The sequence below is a fragment of the Protomyctophum bolini genome (genome assembly GCF_963924005.1).
Source record: "Protomyctophum bolini genome assembly, chromosome: 5".
Taxonomy (NCBI): Eukaryota; Metazoa; Chordata; class Actinopteri; order Myctophiformes; family Myctophidae; genus Protomyctophum; species Protomyctophum bolini.
In genome coordinates this window covers 3,375,049-3,394,782 of record NC_137866.1, presented here as the reverse complement: position 1 = coordinate 3,394,782, position 19,734 = coordinate 3,375,049, and the positions used below count along the sequence as shown (strand labels likewise).

The 19,734-nt window shown below is 44.0% G+C and overlaps 1 protein-coding gene across 7 annotated transcripts in view; it reads right to left on the bottom strand.

Moving 5' to 3' along the window:
- Window positions 1-19,734, bottom strand: part of usp19 (ubiquitin specific peptidase 19) — a 62,835-nt gene that overhangs the window by 20,926 nt on the left and 22,175 nt on the right. For all 7 annotated transcript variants that reach the window (XM_080762765.1, XM_080762761.1, XM_080762762.1 and 4 more), the window contains 7 exons: window positions 17,196-17,311; window positions 12,809-13,002; window positions 10,842-10,934; window positions 5,495-5,711; window positions 4,357-4,490; window positions 3,465-3,623; window positions 575-685 (listed from right to left, as the gene is read on the bottom strand). In XM_080762765.1, the coding sequence (XP_080618891.1) occupies window positions 575-685; window positions 3,465-3,623; window positions 4,357-4,490; window positions 5,495-5,711; window positions 10,842-10,934; window positions 12,809-13,002; window positions 17,196-17,311 (1,024 nt within the window). The remainder of the gene's footprint in view (window positions 1-574; window positions 686-3,464; window positions 3,624-4,356; window positions 4,491-5,494; window positions 5,712-10,841; window positions 10,935-12,808; window positions 13,003-17,195; window positions 17,312-19,734) is intronic.

The window sequence follows — 19,734 nt, the reverse complement described above, 5'->3', positions numbered from 1 at the left end:
GTGCATGCGTGTGTGTGTGCATTTTTTCACTGACGAAATTAAAACTAAGCTATGATGACTTAAACTAAAGACTAAATATACTGAATGAAAACAAATAATAACTAGACTAAAATGTTAAGGGGGAGGGGGGGGGGGAGACTAGTAGAGAAGAGATAATTTTGCGTTTGGTTGCACTCTGAAAATAGCTGATCTACAAGCTGTGTAAAAGCAGGGCGTGTACGACTCCATCAAAGCCCGCCAAACACACATTCATGTAGTTAGTCGACAAAATCAACTGTACATTTAGTCGACTAAAATCGTAGGATATTCAGAAATAGCTGTCAAAATCAACACTAGTGTGTGTGTGTTCATGTGTGTATGTGTGTGTGCGTGCCTGTGGGCCTGTGTGCGTGCCTGTGTGCGTGCCTGTGTGCGTGCGTGCGTGCGTGCCTGTGTGTGTGTGTGCCTGTGTGTGTGCGTGCCTGTGTGCGTGCCTGTGTGTGAGCCTGTGTGCATGCGTGTGTGTGCGTGCGTGCGTGCCTGTGTGCATGCGTGCGTGCCTGTGTGTGTGTGTGTGTGTGTGTGCGTGCGTTACCTTGGAGCACATGGGGCAGACCAGCTTGGATTTGAACTGTCCCTGGAAGAGATCCACTATGAAGGAGTCGTTCCTCATCTTGTGCCTCTGCCACGCCTCCTCGGCCACCACCTGGACCAATGAGAACAGTCACATTCTATAACACACGCCTCCTCCGCCACCACCTGGACCAATGAGAACAGTCACATTCTATAACACACGCCTCCTCGGCCACCACCTGGACCAATGAGAACAGTCACATTCTATAACACACGCCTCCTCCGCCACCACCACCTGGAGAACAGGTCAAATCCCTCACATTCTAAATAACTATTCTTCTAAAAACTGTTTTCAGGAAAAAACCCTATGTTTCTATGTCATTGGCTGCGTCCGAAATCATTCCCTATGCCCCATATAGTGCACTACTTTGAGGTTCCGCCATTTTGTTATAGTGTCCGAATATGTAGTGAGCATTTTTGCACCCTAACGTAGTGGACTGAAGTATCCCACAATGCACCGGGAATTGTAGGGAGCATCCGATGGTCACTACAAAAACACAGCGAAGCAAATCTGCCCCATAATGCATTGTGCAAGCTCGCTCTTGAGCGCACATGCACGCGTTTGCGCACGTGCGCTGCTTCTGCATGCATGCGCTCATTGCGCTCCAACTCAGAAGAGGCAGAAGTTGAACCAGCGAAAGAAATCAACACAAATGTACTTTTTAAACTTTCGTTTTCCCCTCTTTTCTTCCCTGGCGGATCTCGAAGCTACAGATCTCGAGACAAATGATCTGTGCATTTATTTGAAATGGTTTTATTTTATTTATAATAAATCTACTCATTTGCAATAGTATTACTAATCTGATTCATTGTATCACCCAGGCCCAGCGCATGACGTTAGGAGAGGAATCAGTTGCTTGCTGTAGAATATATTTGTGAGATTCTTTATCACAAATGATAAATGCATTAAAACTTCATTGTGTAGGCAGTAATTTGTTGGACTGCTGTTTCTGTTAACACCAAACGTCCGTATTGTGAGCAGAGCTTGTAGATCGGCTACTTTTGGTAATTCTTTACCAAAAGTACCCAAGTAAAAGTATACAAGCTCACAACACGGACGTCGCGCGTTGCTTATAGATCGGCTATTTTTGGTAGGCCTATCCCCCCCGCCCCAGGATTAGCGGGGGTTCATGTGGTTAATCAATCATGCTGCTGATATTTTCATATATTGTCAAGGTTGTGCACTGTTTTCATATTGCTGGATAATGGATATAGCCTAATATTAATTTATTGATAATAATCATAGGCCCATTGTTATGGGCCTATGATTTTAAAATAACCTTTTTATCATAGATATATAGGCCTAAATGCCTGCAAACATATTTTCATTAACCTATTTTTTCTTTATTCATTCATGAATTTAAAAATAACTTTACAAACTGTCCTTGCAGGGAGGTGACAGCCTGCAGTCACTTATTTGATACAGTCTGTTCCTAGCAGAAATTCAGCAGCAGCGTTTTGATTGGTTTCTTGTAGTCAGTTGATTCTTCATATCCAAATGAGTGAAACGGCCGGGATGATTTGTTTATTTTTCAAACAGTTCTTTATGAGGCGATCTGAAAAAACCTAATGGGGATTTCATGCAAATAAAAAGTACATGAACCCGCGGAACTACAGCGCCCTCTATCGATATTGACGTCAGAGTCGGTGCTCCCCATACAGGGAGTATTGTCCCAAATCATCACTATAGAGTCCACTAGAGTCTGGATCCCCGTATGGGGGATAGGGAGTAGGGAACAACCCTAGCAATTCGGACGCAGCCATGGTCAGCTGTGCTCAACCATCTTCATGTCAAGGACCCCCAACAAATATATGTAATTCTACCACAGGTCGTTTCGAGGAAGCAATCCGATTGGTTGAAACAGCCTTCTATAGCCGGTGGTTAAACCAGCACCGTTCACCACCTAATCAAAAACAAATAATTCAGCTGCTCTGTTTTCCCAGAGCGCTATAGCAAACTCGGTGGCTAGGCTAGCTAGTTTCTTGGGACATTTGTGGTCGTAGTGACTACATCTGTCATTAAAAATATATATTCTTAGTTTTAAGGGTAACTGTGGTAGAATTGCAATATTACACTCGAGGGTGTGGGTTAACGTGATTATTGCCACTTCAGTAATGCTTGCAGAACTCGACTCCGTCTCGTTCCTGACCGCATCACTCTTGTGTAATATTGCTTAATTGGCCTCCGACCCCCATCTGAAAACATGTAGTTCAAGGGAGGGACCCCCCCCTCCATGAAGCAAAGATTTGAGTTAAAAACGTTCGCTCTGAAAGAATATATTCAAACACTCATTTCCACGATAAAAAGAAAAATAGCAGACCTACAACCTCGTAGCGCGGCACTCGGTGCCGCGCTACGAGGTTGTAGATCTGCTATTTTTCAATAGATAAAGTATAAAATAATGCTTGAAACACCAAAAGGGGTTCCCCGCCCCAAAATGGGTTAATGTGGCCCTCAAGTTAATATTGGAATACTGATATATGTTATTGATTTCAGCTGCTATAATTCCAAACATGCTTTAATTAAACTAAATTTAACATGCTTTAATTACTTCAGTCTATATTAGTAGCTTAGTAGTATTTAGATGTTATTGTCTTTGTGTGTTTGGATTTAGTTTGTAAAGTTAACATAATATAAAACTAAATGCATTAAATAAAAAGGTTACATTTCAGGATTCCAATTCAAAAATATATTTTTGAATTGGAATTATTTTTGCTACGACAGTAATATGCAATGTGGCCCTCTGGAATTAATGTGGAAATATAGTGGCCCTCTCCATCGTCAAAGTTGCCCACCATTCTGGTTCGCGTCCAGAATGGGTTTTAACCAACTATAATGACTTGTTCCCCACCTCGTCCAGCCGTCCGTCCGAGTCCACGGTCTCCGTGTAGGGCTTGTTCTGGATGCGGTTCAGGTCCTCGTGGAGACCGTCCAGCAGGAAGGCCATGAACTCCTGGGCGTCGTGCTGCGCGTAGCCCGTGAACTGGCTGGCCTTAGAGGCCACGATGGCCTGTAGGGGGAGACAGAGAGACACATGGAGGACAGAGACATTAACTGACTGGCCTTACAGACAGAGAGAGACAGACAGAGACACATGGAGGACAGAGACATTAACTGACTGGCCTTGCTGGCCACGATGGCCTGTAGAGGTGGTCCGACAGAGGACACATGGAGGAACAAAGACGTACATTCACCCATTTAGGACTAACACCAAATTCTAAAAAAAATCTTCTAAATCAAGACAGTTTTCTGAAAAAACAGTGGTTCTCAAACGACCCCAAAAAAGTGATATGTAATTGGCCCGCCGTCCCCCATCTGAAAATACGTTGTTCCTTCATTTAGTATCACTTAGTAACACAACAAATGGTGTGTACTGCAAAGAGCCCATTCATTCCCGTTGCATAATGTTCCAAACTATCTGGAAAAGTATCGGATCGGCCCTTATTTGTCATATCGGGTCATATCGGTATGGGCGAATATGCCAGTCTAACCACCGATCTGACACAGGTTGACACTATGTTGACACTATGGCAGGTAAATATAATGTTGGGGCATCATGTGGAGTTTGCTTTGGAGTTGACCAAACTGCAAGTGCACATTTCAGTGAGGAGTCTGCTATAAACACAACACCAGATATATACTGTAGCTACCGGTAGATAGCTATAAACACAACATGAAATCACGACACTGGTATCAGTATTCGGGACATCCCTGTTCCAAACTACAGAGCCGTTTTGTCCCACCTTGAGTTTGGAGGGCTGGAAGGCGTGGTGCGTCCCCTTCCACAGAGCCCTGAGCAGCACGGCGAAGCCGATGGCCAGCCGGCCTCCTGTTCCCAGAGGGTTGTTACAGTTGATCTCTGCCTCGAAGGCCCGGTCTGCAAGGAGAGGACATTAGGTTACACACTGTAAGGAGAGGACACACATTAGGTTACACACTGCAAGGAGAGGACGCACAGTAGGTTACACACTGTAAGGACAGGACACACATTAGGTTACACACTGTAAGGACAGGACACACAGTAGGTTACACACTGTAAGGGCTGGACACACAGTAGGTTACACACTGTAAGGACAGGACACACATTAGGTTACACACTGTAAGGACAGGACACACATTAGGTTACACACTGTAAGGACAGGACACACATTAGGTTACACACTGCAAGGACAGGACACACAGTCACATCCAAGGACAGGACACACAGTCACATCCAAGGACAGGACACACAGTCACATCCAAGGACAGGACACACAGTCACATCCAAGGACAGGACACACAGTCACATCCAAGGACAGGACACACAGTCACATCCAAGGACAGGACACACAGTCACATCCAAGGACAGGACACACAGTCACATCCAAGGACAGGACACACAGTCACATCCAAGGACAGGACACACAGTCACAAGACACCAGTAACCCATTTAAGCCTGACGTCAACATTAAGCTCACAACGCGTCGCAGCGTTGACACGTTGTGAGTTTGTAGATCTGCCGTTTTCAGAAAGTGTCAAATCAGCCATTACGACGGCATCAAGGCCCCGCCGGAAAACACATTTTTGTCGACTATAAATCACCTTAGATTTGGTCGACTAAAATCTCATGATATTTAGTCGACTAACTTCACATTCCGGGTGACTAAAATGTGACTGAAACTAAATGAAAACTATTGAAGTAATAGTAATAGAACTAAAATCACCCTGAAGAAGGCATCTGCCGAAATGTTGGTTCCTATACTCTGCATCCTAATAAATAATCGGCACTTTGGCTATCAGTGTGTGTGGCCACTCTTTGGTCTTTTTAAGACTTAACTCTTTAAAATCTGCCAAAAACAACAGTGGTTGGTTCTATGGTCTATGGTTGGTTGATACACTGACCGTGGAAGTAGTCCCTGAGCTCCCGGGTGTTGGACAGAGACTGGATGACGCTGTTCATGAAGCAGGTGTTCCCCAGGTTGACGAGGCCCGTGAAGCCGGGCAGACACACCTTCTTCTCCTCCTCGTCCTCGCGGTGGAGGAGGCGCTCGCCGCCGACCCCGCCGCCGCTGGCGGGGGGCGCGTGCGTCATGGGCTGGACCATGCAGGTGGGCTTGGGCTGAGGAGGGAACACACACACACACACACACACACACACACACACACACACACACACACACACACACACACACACACACGGACAGAGATTAAAATAGGGTGCATTTTGAATCCCAAAACGCAGTTTGTAGTTAACCCATTCTGACCTGAGATCAGATTCATACGAGGTTTCCACTGGACACACACTGGTCTGATGAACCCATTCTGACCTGAGATCAGATTCTAAAATTGTCAGTCGTTCTTTGATTTTTCAAAAATAGCAGATCTACAAGCTCGTAGCGCGCCACTCGGTGGCGCGCTATGAGCTTGTAGATCTGCTGTTTTTCAATAGCTCTTCAAAAGCATAACATGATGCTGAACACCAAAATGGGTTCCCGGTCAGAATGGGTTAAATGCTGCGACGCGTCGCAAGATTGTAGATCGGCTATTTTCAGCATGAAACCTAGAATACAACTGGAGCTCATCTCGGCTAGTGTAACATTTGAGTCTAGTTTTTATTTGTTTGACGAAATTGTCAAGAAATTCAGTCATAGTTTTAGTCATCATAGCTTTGGTTTTTATTTAGTCTTCCTCGGTGAAAAAGGGTAGTCAACGAACATTTTGTGTCATAGTTTTAGTCGACTAAATAAATACCGTCGGTCGGCACCCCAAACATAGTTCGTCTTCTACTGTAGGTGTCCGAACTGTGAGTTCGTTTCATCGGCAAAAACAAAGAAAAAATATAGACTAAAATGTTAGGAAGGGACTAAGTGGACAAGAGATCCACTATAAGTAATTTTACACTTGGTTGTATGATGAAAATAGCAGATCTACAAGCTCGTGACGCGTTGTGAGCTTGTAGATCTATTCTCAGCAAGTGTAAAATCAGCCATTACGACGGCATCAAGGCGCGCCAAAATACACGAAAACTAGACGCACCCCCGCAAAATGTTTGAATGTAGTTAACAGTTAAGTTTAGTATTTCCCTCCCTCTCTCAAATCTGAAATTATCTTGAATACAGATTTATTTGATTGTATAGTAGTCGATCTCTATACTCTGTAAAATTAAGAAAGAACACAACACAAAAACATGCAGTAATCCTTGTCTCTAAACTGCCTCCCTCATGGCCAGCCGGGGCGCCTGATGGAGGGGAAAGGAACTGGTTGGAATAACGTGTTCCTTCCACGCAGGGCTCGACAGTGCGACTAGGTACTCGCATTTGCGACTAAAAATATCACTGTGCGAGTTGTAAAATTCAATTTGTAGCACAGGTGCGACTACAGGATTTGACCATTCAATCGTGATAAAGACAAGTCTCTGTCTACAGCAAGTGTACATTCTATAGTCGTGGTTCTATACCTACATTTATATTTCTGAACGGCGGTGTCGTTCGCCAAAAAGAGAAGAGCTACAAGCTAACAACGTTCATTTGAAGATCTGTCCCCTTTGCTCCCACCGCACCTCCCCTCCCTGTGTTGCTGCTCCGTGCTCTTCCCTGTCAGCGGCAGACAGAAAAGAAGTCAGAGCGAACTCAACGGGATAGCATTAGCATGATAGCACAGATTCAGAAGGAATTGCTTGGACTCCGACACGTTATTTGCAAAGTTTGTTTGTAATGTTCAAGGTTCAAACGTATCTTACTTTTAACCAAACGCGGGTGAAACAGCGTGCAGCCGTGCGCGCACACACATGGAGTGGACGGATTGATGTTTATCAAAAACAACCCTTGTTTAGCGTTTGCTTACAAAAGCGTGTGCCCAGCGTAAATGATAATGTGAATGACCGAACTGGCTGGATTACCGTATTAATATCAGTCAGTCAAAGCCAAGGAGAATGTTACAATACTAATTCACCATCGAGCAGCCTCTGCACTGTCTGAATGTCACACTAACATGATAGAACAGCAGGATAAAAACGGATAGCCTGTCTATCCATCCATGAGCAACATATTATCTATCTAGCTCTGGTCCATAGCTCTAATGTGTTGCACGTATTAGAGGTATGGAATGGAACAGAGCTACTATCGATCTATCTACAAAGTATTAGCATAAAACAAATTGATCATATATATTATATGAAAACAAACATAACAATGATATGATGAATATCACTATTTTGTGATAATTGCTGAAAAGATAGTGATATAATATTTTGACATTATTTCCACCCCTACCTCATCACTTCATTAAAGAAAAATCACACCCATGTTAAGTGAGGGGCGCTCTTGTCATCATACATCATCAGATATCATCTCATACTGGCCAATCAGAATGCCTGTTGCCTGTGATTGATTAGCTGATTTGCTCGTTTACATATGACATACATTTTCCCTTCAATGTCAATGGCGTTTAATTTATGTCATATTTAGCAGAATTTTGACGTAATTTCTCTGTTGATCGTCAATGGCTCATTTTGAGATGTGTGGGGACAAAGGCTGTATATAGGAGGGGCTAGCGCTAGGGATGCACGATAATTATCGTCCCGATAAATTTCGACCCGATATTAGCAATTATGACGTCATCCCGATAAATTCGATAACGTTATAATAGCGCCGATAATATACTTTATATGGGCTCGAAATTGCGATCATTTTGGACGCAAATGCGCCTGAAATTTTATCTGTGCAACATAAAAATATAGTTGGTAGCAACTATGGGACTACCAATCATTTCTGTGGTGCGCCCAAACGCTCCCCGAGTCGCCAATCTCTCCGGAGGAACGGCTGAGACGAGCGAGAGAGAGACGCTCCACTCTGTCTGTTGCAGTGTGTAGTTCCATAGCAGGCTAATAGCCCCGCCTGCTTCTCCTCTCTATCTCCCCTCTCTCATTTCACTCACTGACTCGCATTCATACGCACGGTGACTGTCTGAGCTCAGCAGCTGACGAGCGCGTATTGGTGCTCGTTCATTCATCGCGCTGTTGAATGCGTGTCACTCGTTACCGGTTGTAGTTTATTAATTTGCTCCAGTTGTGTAGCATTGTGAAACGCGACGCGACCGTTTTGGTTGAGAAATGTAGAAGTAGTAGCTGTTTGGCTACATGATGCTACAGACCATGCTAATGACTTATATGCTAACAACAACGTCTATCACTGGAACTTGGATAGTGTTGTATTTGTGTTTACACACGCACACACACAGACAATAGTGGTTCTCAAAGTGGGATCCGGGGAGTCAGAGTTTACAAATGGAACGAAATTGACCCTTACAGGTCCATTTGGTTCCATTTGTACCCTCTCAGAGTTGACATTGATTTTACGATATAAATAAAAAAATATAAATTGAGGTCCCTTATGTAAATGGCATTAAATGGGGGGTCAGTAGCCTAATGCATGTCAAACTGGGTGTCCTTGAAATAAAAATGATGAGAATCACTGCTAGAGCCCTGGCATATATTTTCAAATGGGTGTCTGTGGGCTAACAATTTGGGGTCCTTGCTCCTTGACATGGAAAAGTTTTGAGGCCAACTGACCGGACACACACAGACATTCACAGACATTATATTGTTGTTTTTATTCATTTAAAAAAATTCACACCTGTGTGAAGTGAGGGGCACTCTTATCATCATACGTCATCTGGCCAATCACAATTTGCTCTGGGACTCCCAATTTATATTGTAAAATCAATGTTATTTTTACTCTGAGAGTATACAACTGGAAATGTTCCATTTGTACACTCAGAGTTACAGACCCATAAGGGTCCATTTGGTTCCTAACTATATCATTTAGCTGGGGACCCCCTGGAACTCCCTCAGGTACCCCTGGGGCCGGGGGTCCCCGAACCCCACTTTGGGAACCACTGATATAGCCTACTATACTGTAATTGCTTAGGTCAAAGCTGTGTTACATGTACCGTTACTCACTAGTATGTATTTTTTATTCATGTCTATATATTTTTATTATCGGTTATCGTATCGGTATCGGTCTTGAGGAGCGGTAAATTATCGGTTATCGTATCGGTTTCAAAAAATCAATATCGTGCACCACTAGCTAGCGCCCCTTAAAAATACATCATTTTTCATCGTGCTCCTAAAATAATTTGTGTGCTACTAGATTTTTCAACTTAGGCGCACACGTGCTACTTGGAAAAATGCTAAGCGTCAAGCCCTGCTTCCACGCGCTACGTCCAACCAGGGAAACTCCCCCCTGTCAGGTGTAAAGGAGAAACTTGGACACTCAGGCATGAAGGGAGCATGAGTTCAAGTCCGTTGCTCTCCCCAGGTTGGCGGAGGGTGTGTAGAGCCCAGGATCACAGTAGATGATTGGCACGGGGTGAAAAATGGGTTACAAAATCGTGGGATAAAAAAAGATATTGAAAAAAAAAAGAAAGAACATGACACAGAGATGGTGACTGCTTAATTAAGTTAATTTAGGACCTTCTAGCAGCTAATTTCGTTTTATTAAACACATTTCTTCCATGTAGCCCATGTTTTGTAATGGCGTCATCATGCTACTATGCCCGTGGATATACAGAGTGAACTTAACAATGATAAATTAATATGATAATACCCTTTATATAATGAATTATGTTTGTTATTTACAGCTAGGTAGAGTAGTGGGGCGAGATGGAAAAGGGGCATCAAAATCAAAACCATCCCTTTTTTTTCTAATTTTTTTTATCCCACAATTTTTGTAACCCAGTTTTCTTTTTCACCCAGTGCCAATTATCTAATGTAATCCTGGGCGCTACACTTCCTCTGCCAACCTGGGGGGGGGCAGCGGACTGACCTCATGCCTCCTTCTATGCATGAGGAGTCCAAGCTGCTTCTTTTCACCTGACAGAGGGGAATTTACCCCGGCCGGACATAGCGCGTGGAAGGGACATGTTATTCCGACCAGTTCCTTTCCCCTCCATCAGGCGCCCCGGCTGGCCAGGGGGAGGCAGTTTAGAGACCAGGATTACTGCATGTTTTTGTGAGGGTACCTACCCAAAACCATCCCTAACTCATTCCTCACTCACCACGGTGATGGACCCTACATACTCATCCCTCACTCACCACGGTGATGGCGGTGGGCTAAACCAACCCTACATACTCAGTCCTCACTCACCACGGTGATGGCGGTGGGCTAAACCAACCCTACATACTCAGTCCTCACTCACCACGGTGATGGCGGTGGGCTAAACCAACCCTACATACTCAGTCCTCACTCACCACGGTGATGGCGGCGGGCTCCGCCTTGGTGATGGTGGCGTGTTGGTTCTGCTCCGTGCGCGGAGACACGGCGTCCAGACCGCCGTCGTCCACCTAGTCCAGGAATAAAGGAACGGAAACCTCAAATTAAAATGCAAAAAAAAAAACCAAACTCTGCTGATTTTGTATCTTCAATATATCCTGAAAAAGGTTCCCTGGAATTGTCTGAGGCGAAAGCCTGGCCACCATTGACATCCAATATGAGGCAAATATCTTCTAGATTTATTTTTGCTTTAAGTAGCATGTGACATGTCAAACTAGAGGGTTTTCAATACAATACAATACGTTATAATTTAGCTATTGAAAAAAAAACAGATCTACAAGCTGCTACGAGCTTGTAGGTCTGCTATTTTTAAAAGATTGAGCACCACTAATAGAGCACCGAAGTCCTGACGTAACTCGCTCATCCCGACGATTCCCCTGGTTCGCGGAAAGTAATTTCTCTATGGAGAATAACATGGGGTGATCTTAATATCGTCTACTATAAGCGTTGTGGTCCAAAAATAAACAAGCTGTCTCTGCGTTATTGTCAGGGAGGTGTCTCTGTATCGTTTGAAATTCAGTCACTCATATATATGATAGTCTGCTTCTAGCGAAAATGTAACTAATTCAGCAGCAGTAACATTAGCGTTTTCTCTCAGTCAGTTGATTCTTCATATCCATATGAGTGAAGCGGCCGGGATGACATGTTTATTTTTCAAACACAGTTCTTATATGAAGCAATCTAAAAATCCTCCTATGGCGATTTCAATGCAACTAAAAAAAATACATGAACCTGGGGACTGACGCCCTCTACTGAAAGTGACGTCAGACTTCGGTGCTCTATACAGAAACATGTCAGAAAACTGTCCGAATTTAGAAGATTGTTTTTAAATGTCGACGTCAGGCCTGAATGGGTTAAAGCCCTCTCCTGTACTGACCCGGGACCAGGCCTAGTGGATTTACTAGTGGACTAGTTGCTTAAAGCCCTCTCCTGTACTGACCCGGGACGAAGCCTAGTGGATTTACTAGTGGACTAGTTGCTTAAAGCCCTCTCCTGTACTGACCCGGGACCAGGCCTAGTGTATTTACTAGTGGACTAGTTGCTTAAAGCCCTCTCCTGTACTGACCCGGGACGAAGCCTAGTGGATTTACTAGTGGACTAGTTGCTTAAAGCCCTCTCCTGTACTGACCCGGGACGAAGCCTAGTGTATTTACTAGTGGACTAGTTGCTTAAAGCCCTCTCCTGTACTGACCCGGGACGAAGCCTAGTGGATTTACTAGTGGACTAGTTGCTTAAAGCCCTCTCCTGTACTGACCCGGGACGAAGCCTAGTGTATTTACTAGTGGACTAGTTGCTTAAAGCCCTCTCCTGTACTGACCCGGAACCAGGCCTAGTGGATTTACTAGTGGACTAGTTGCTTAAAGCCCTCTCCTGTACTGACCCGGGACGAAGCCTAGTGGATTTACTAGTGGACTAGTTGCTTAAAGCCCTCTCCTGTACTGACCCGGGACGAAGCCTAGTGGATTTACTAGTGGACTAGTTGCTTAAAGCCCTCTCCTGTACTGACCCGGGACGAAGCCTAGTGGATTTACTAGTGGACTAGTTGCTTAAAGCCCTCTCCTGTACTGACCCGGGACCAGGCCTAGTGGATTTACTAGTGGACTAGTTGCTTAAAGCCCTCTCCTGTACTGACCCGGGACGAAGCCTAGTGGATTTACTAGTGGACTAGTTGCTTAAAGCCCTCTCCTGTACTGACCCGGGACGAAGCCTAGTGGATTTACTAGTGGACTAGTTGCTTAAAGCCCTCTCCTGTACTGACCCGGGACGAAGCCTAGTGTATTTACTAGTGGACTAGTTGCTTAAAGCCCTCTCCTGTACTGACCCGGGACGAAGCCTAGTGGATTTACTAGTGGACTAGTTGCTTAAAGCCCTCTCCTGTACTGACCCGGGACGAGGCCTTATTGTGGTTGCTGTTGGTCTTCTTCTCCTCGCCGGCCCGGGGGAGGGGCTCCTCCTGGGCGGGGTGGTGGTGGTGGTGGAGGTGGTGGAGGTGGTGGTGGTGACCGCTGCTGCCCGCCGGCGTCTTCTCCATGGAGGCGGGGCCTGTGGACACCGCCACCTTGGCACCGCCCACTGCACCTTAAACAAACAGGATGGAGTTGTGGTTTAGAAGCTATGGGCTGTATTCTGCGTGTCTTATAAGTTGTACCAGGTCTTATTACTTATAACTTATAAGACCTGGAGGCGTGGTGGTCAATGCTCTTTGGCCACTCAGAATAGCCAAATGGCATTGATCACGTCTCCAGGTCTTAAGTTATAAGTAATAAGACCTGGTACTTAAGACACGCAAAATACAGCCCTAAGGGTCAAAAACAGGGCTTAATAAAGCCAAAAACAATCCCAAGACTGAAAATGTTATTTTTTTCCAAATCTACACTGATCTCATTAAATGACCCCTATGGGATACTCAGGACTGAAATCAGTCCCCAGGACTGAGAACTTTAAGCCCTGGTCAAAAACAGGCATAAAACCCCCAAAAAATAATCACCAACATGAATTATGTTTGTTATTTACAGCTAGGTAGAGTAGTGGGGCGAGATGGAAAAGGGGCATCAAGACTGAAAATGTTTGTTTTTTTTGCAAATCTGCACTGATCTCATTAAATGACCCCTATGGGATACTCAGGACTGAACTTTAAGCCCTGGTCAAAAACAGGCATTAAAACCCCAAAAGAATGTCTTTTAAATCTTAACAGTTTTCTGAAAAAAGAAAAAAAACGAATGTTTTCTATATCGGTGGTTTATCAAACGTTTTCATGTCAAGGACCCCGAAAATGATATGGATTTGGCCGCCGACCCGCGTCTCAACAATATTTTGTTCCAGGGACGCCCCAGAAGCAAGATACGAGTTAAAAACGTTCACTGTCGTTGCTGTTGGGAGGAAACCTCATAACTACATTTATGATTATTTCTTTCTTGGCATAAATCAGTGCTATTGAACACCCTTTACGTCTGTGTGTTGTTCCATAAATCAGTGCTGTTGAACACCCTTTACGTCTGTGTGTTGTTCCATAAATCAGTGCGATTGAACACCCTTTACGTCTGTGTGTTGTTTCATAAATCAGTGCGATTGAACACCCTTTACGTCTGTGTGTTGTTCCATAAATCAGTGGTATATTGAACACCCTTTACGTCTGTGTGTTGTTTCATAAATCAGTGCCATTGAACACCCTTTACGTCTGTGTGTTGTTTCATAAATCAGTGGTATATTGAACACCCTTTACGTCTGTGTGTTGTTCCATAAATCAGTGCTATTGAACACCCTTTACGTCTGTGTGTTGTTCCATAAATCAGTGCTATTGAACACCCTTTACGTCTGTGTGTTGTTCCATAAATCAGTGCTATATTGAACACCCTTTACGTCTGTGTGTTGTTTCATAAATCAGTGCTATTGAACACCCTTTACGTCTGTGTGTTGTTTCATAAATCAGTGCGATTGAACACCCTTTACGTCTGTGTGTTGTTTCATAAATCAGTGCTATTGAACACCCTTTACGTCTGTGTGTTGTTTCATAAATCAGTGCTATATTGAACACCCTTTACGTCTGTGTGTTGTTTCATAAATCAGTGGTATATTGAACACCCTTTACGTCTGTGTGTTGTTTCATAAATCAGTGGTATATTGAACACCCTTTACGTCTGTGTGTTGTTTCATAAATCAGTGCTATATTGAACACCCTTTACGTCTGTGTGTTGTTTCATAAATCAGTGCTATATTGAACACCCTTTACGTCTGTGTGTTGTTTCATAAATCAGTGGTATATTGAACACCCTTTACGTCTGTGTCTTGTTTCATAAATCAGTGGTATATTGAACACCCTTTACGTCTGTGTGTTGTTTCATAAATCAGTGCTATATTGAACACCCTTTACGTCTGTGTGTTGTTTCATAAATCAGTGCTATTGAACACCCTTTACGTCTGTGTCTTGTTTCATAAATCAGTGCTATTGAACACCCTTTACGTCTGTGTGTTGTTTCATAAATCAGTGCTATTGAACACCCTTTACGTCTGTGTATTGTTTCATAAATCAGTGCTATTGAACACCCTTTACGTCTGTGTGTTGTTTCATAAATCAGTGCTATTGAACACCCTTTACGTCTGTGTGTTGTTCCATAAATCAGTGCTATTGAACACCCTTTACGTCTGTGTGTTGTTCCATAAATCAGTGCTATTGAACACCCTTTACGTCTGTGTGTTGTTCCATAAATCAGTGCTATTGAACACCATTTACGTCTGTGTGTTGTTTCGAAAATATTGAACCAATGGAAAGTAGTAAAAAGTGCTTTGGACCAAACCTCTCAACTCCATTGGACCCTCAAAATGTCTGCTAAAGCAACTAGTAACTCCACCAGAAGAGTATGTATTTATTACAGAAATTAGGAAGACTCCGAGAAGGTTTTTGATATATATATGAATTTATATGCCCCTGAATATATATGCGTTTTTAGACGGTGTGCAGGTGTTTGTGTTCCTTTTTCATTGTCGGGCATCGTACCCTCTCCTACGCCCCTGGTCGGGGTGCATACTTAGTTTAGACTAGTCATTAGTTAGACATGGGTTAAGGTTAGGTTTAGGTGTGCTGCCCCTGTGGGAGTTTAGGTTTAGGGTTTGAGATGGGTTGTAGTTGTAGGACTAATGACTGGTCTAACCAATGACTAGTCCAAACCAAAAACTGTCTAAACTAAGTACTGCACCCACCTGGTCGCCTGTAGGTGTGCTTTTTATGATATATATGAACAACATTGCTGAATGGATCACGACCCAAAATAATAATTATAAACACGTTAAAATTAAAGAGAGAGGGTGGGAATGCAGGATAAAAGGCATGTTATTCCATGTAGCTTCCAGGGATTTGGAGCAGTGTTGTTTTTGGCAGCAAATTTAGATTTGAGTTTTAGTCATTAGTCTCTTGAATATAGTTTTCATTTAGTTTATAGTCACATTTTAGTCACCTGGAATGTCTTAGTGTTAAGTCTAGTTTCAGTCGACTAAATGTCACAAGATTTTAGTCGACTAAATCTACAGTTGATTTAGTCGACTAAAATGTATTTTGGTGAGCCTTGATGCTGTCGAAATGACTGCTGCGTTGCAGCGTTGTGAGCTTGTAGATCTGCTATTTTCAGCATGCAACAGAGTACTGTTAAATGACTTATACTGGATCTCTTGTCCACTAGTACCTTCCTAACATTTTAGTCTAGCTTTTATTTGTTGACGAAATTGTCAGTATATTTAGTCATAGTGTTAGTCCTCATAGCTTAGTTTTCATTTAGTTTCCATTTAGTTTTCCTCAGTGAAAAAAGGTAGTCGACGAACATTTTTCGTCATATTTTTAGTCGACGAAAACAACACTGCTTTGGAGACAGAGGGAGGGATAGGTGTACATGAGGCTGGTAGGGCAGAGTAAGGGCCGATTCATACTCCTATTTTACCGCTGCTTCGGCGCTGTAGTGCCGAAATGATTTCGGCCGACATTAGGACGTTACCCCCCCCCGAACCTCAAATGACGTCACATTGTAGGCTCTACAGCGCCGAACCGACTTTTATTCGGCTCTAAAATAGAGTATGAAGCCCATCGCACACCGTCTGCGACCGTCTGCCGATTAAAGCCCACCACACACCGGCTGTGTCCGCCGCGCGGCGCGACGCGGCGGACGGAGCCGGTGTGCGATAGGTTCATTGAAAATGATGGAGGCGGCTGTGTCCGCCGCGCGGCGGACACAGCCGGTGTGTGGTGGGCTTTAATCGGCCCTAAGACTGTGGCAGCCATATCTTGTTACTGGATTTGTTGCAGAGCTCGTGTTTCTCGTCTCCAGAGCCACCCTGAATGCACCTCAGACACACACTAGGACCAATAGGAGCCACCCTGAACGCACCTCAGACACACACTAGGACCAATAGGAGCCACCCTGAAGGCACCTCAGACACACACTAGGACCAATAGGAGCCACCCTGAATGCACCTCAGACACACATGAGGACCAATAGGAGCCACCCTGAAGGCACCTCAGACACACACGAGGACCAATAGGAGCCACCCTGAAGGCACCTCAGACACACACGAGGACCAATAGGAGCCACCCTGAACGCACCTCAGACACACACGAGGACCAATAGGAGCCACCCTGAACGCACCTCAGACACACACGAGGACCAATAGGAGCCACCCTGAACGCACCTCAGACACACACAAAATCGAAGAACGACTGACATAGAAACATACAAAACCAACGCTGCACTATGCTAATCCCCCCCAGCCCCCCCCAGGCAGCAGACCTTGTGCGGCGGGGGCCTCCAGCCCCCCCCAGCGCTGGCTCAGCCTCTTCCTCAGCGTGATGTCCAGCCGGGACGGCGTGAAGGCGTAGCTGCACTGCTCCGGCTGGATCAGGTTCCTGAGGAGGAGGAGGAGGAACAAAGGGTTACACGGGTTAGGGCCGGTCCATTTGGTTACAAACCATCCATCATTTAAAGTGGCTGTTCAAAGGTAACTTTAAACCATAGGCAGTCTATGGCTGGAAGACGGGCCGTACATTGTAGGCATTCAACCTGTTTAATGGTTAAACCCTTTTGACCTGAGATCAGATTCTAAAAATGTCTTTTACATCCTGACAGTTTTCTGAAAAAGCTATGTTTTTATGTCAGTCGTTATTCAATTTTTTTCAATAAATAGCAGACCTACAAGCTCGTAGCGTGCCACTCGGTGGCGCGCTATGAGCTTGTAGATCTGCTATTTTTCAATAGCTAAAGCATAACATAATGCTAACACCAAAAGGGGTTCCCGCCCAAAATGGGTTAAAGTCAGGAGGAGCGAATCTGATCTGTAATCAGAACTGGAGAGCAGCGACGTCAACCCAGGAAGCGATAGCGATGGGAGAGTAACACGAATACAAACCACTAACAGACGTATCCAATGAGACCGCTCAGAAGAATACAACACTAACGGACGTATCCAATGAGACCGTTCAGAAGAATACAACACTAACAGACGTATCCAATGAGGACGCTCAGAAGAATACAACACTAACGGACGTATCCAATGAGGACGCTCAGAAGAATACAACACTAACGGACGTATCCAATGAGACCGCTCAGAAGAATACAACACTAACGGACGTATCCAATGAGACCGCTCAGAAGAATACAACACTAACGGACGTATCCAATGAGGACGCTCAGAAGAATACAACACTAACGGACGTATCCAATGAGACCGCTCAGAAGAATACAACACTAACGGACGTATCCAATGAGACCGCTCAGAAGAATACAACACTAACGGACGTATCCAATGAGGACGCTCAGAAGAATACAACACTAACGGACGTATCCAATGAGGCGGCTCAGAAGCAACGCACGTCCTTTTGTGGCGAGAGTCCAATAAAAACCGATATGCTAATTAGTACATCGGGTCAATCAGGAGATTACCGTGACCTAAAACACGACATCGTCTCAAGTTCAGCTAAAGGGCCACTTCACCTCTCTTGTAACGAGAGCTTATTTTAACCCATTCTGAACGGGAACCCCTTTTGGTGTTTTAAAGACAACTTTAGTTTTTTTCAACCAAGGTTCATGTTTTAGGTTGTTGTTAGAGAAAGTAAAAGATGAGTGTTATTTTTTTTTTTCATTTGCTGCTTTCTTTGTCACATTCAATAGATCCTGTGATCTTTTGTGGCCAGAAGTAATTTCTTGGGGTCTAGTAGGACTATAGTAAATAAATAAAAAATGAAATCGCCATAACATTGTGAAAAAATACATATTTAGCCCCATGCTCGAATGCCCCCGCCCCCTGTCAAAAAGAGCTAAAATCCCTAAAACGAAAGAAAACGGCAAATGAAAGAAATTTAACAGCCACCTTTTAGTTTCTCTAATAACAACCTAAAACAAAAGTTGTCCTTTAAGCATTATGTTATACTTTAGCTATTGAAAAATAGCAGATCTACAAGCTCATAGTGCGGCACCGAGTGGCACGCTATGAGCTTGTAGATCTGCTATTCTTGAAAAATCGTGAAAATGTGGCACAAATCTTTGAATATATATATTCTTTCACAGTGAACGTTTTTAACTCAAATCTTTGCTTCTGTGAGGTTCCTGTGGAACAACATATTTTCAGATGGGGGTCGGCGGCCAAATGCAGATAATTCTGGGGGTCCTTGACATGAAAAAGGTTGAGCACCAACTGACATAGAAACATAAGTTTTTTAAGAAAACCGGAATTAACCCATTTAGACCTGAGGACGATAAAATAAAATAAAGTCTTCTAAATCATGACCGTTTTCTGAAAACCCTATGTTTCTATATCAGTGGTTCTCAAATTATTTCATGTCAAGGACCCCAGAATTATATGTAAATTATGCTACTGTTATCTACTACAAATAGCATATTTACATTGAGTGATTGCAGTTTCTTCCAGCTGTGAAATGGCCCTTTTTAACACTTTTTTTTGTTGCCGGGGGAATTCTTCAGAATAAAGGCCCTAGACTGAGTGCCCAGCAGATGAGACAGATTTTACTCTGAAAAGCCCCCGGCCTTCCATTTCATGTATAGTACCGAGGCTAGCTCTGGTCCATAGCTCTAATGCGTTTCATTTAGAGCTATGTTACTCTCAACTTCCGCCGCTCGCATGAATGCAGACCAGCCTCTACTCTTTAGCATAAATAAAAAGAACGTTTTTGCTACTCACCAAAACAAAAGGCGGGTTGTGTCATTAGAAAGCCTACTTTCCTTAGTGGAAGCACTCTGAGCCCCCCACCACACGTATAAACTGTACTTTTTGGCCAGAAAGGGATTTTTTTTCACTGGAGGAAAAATATTCTCT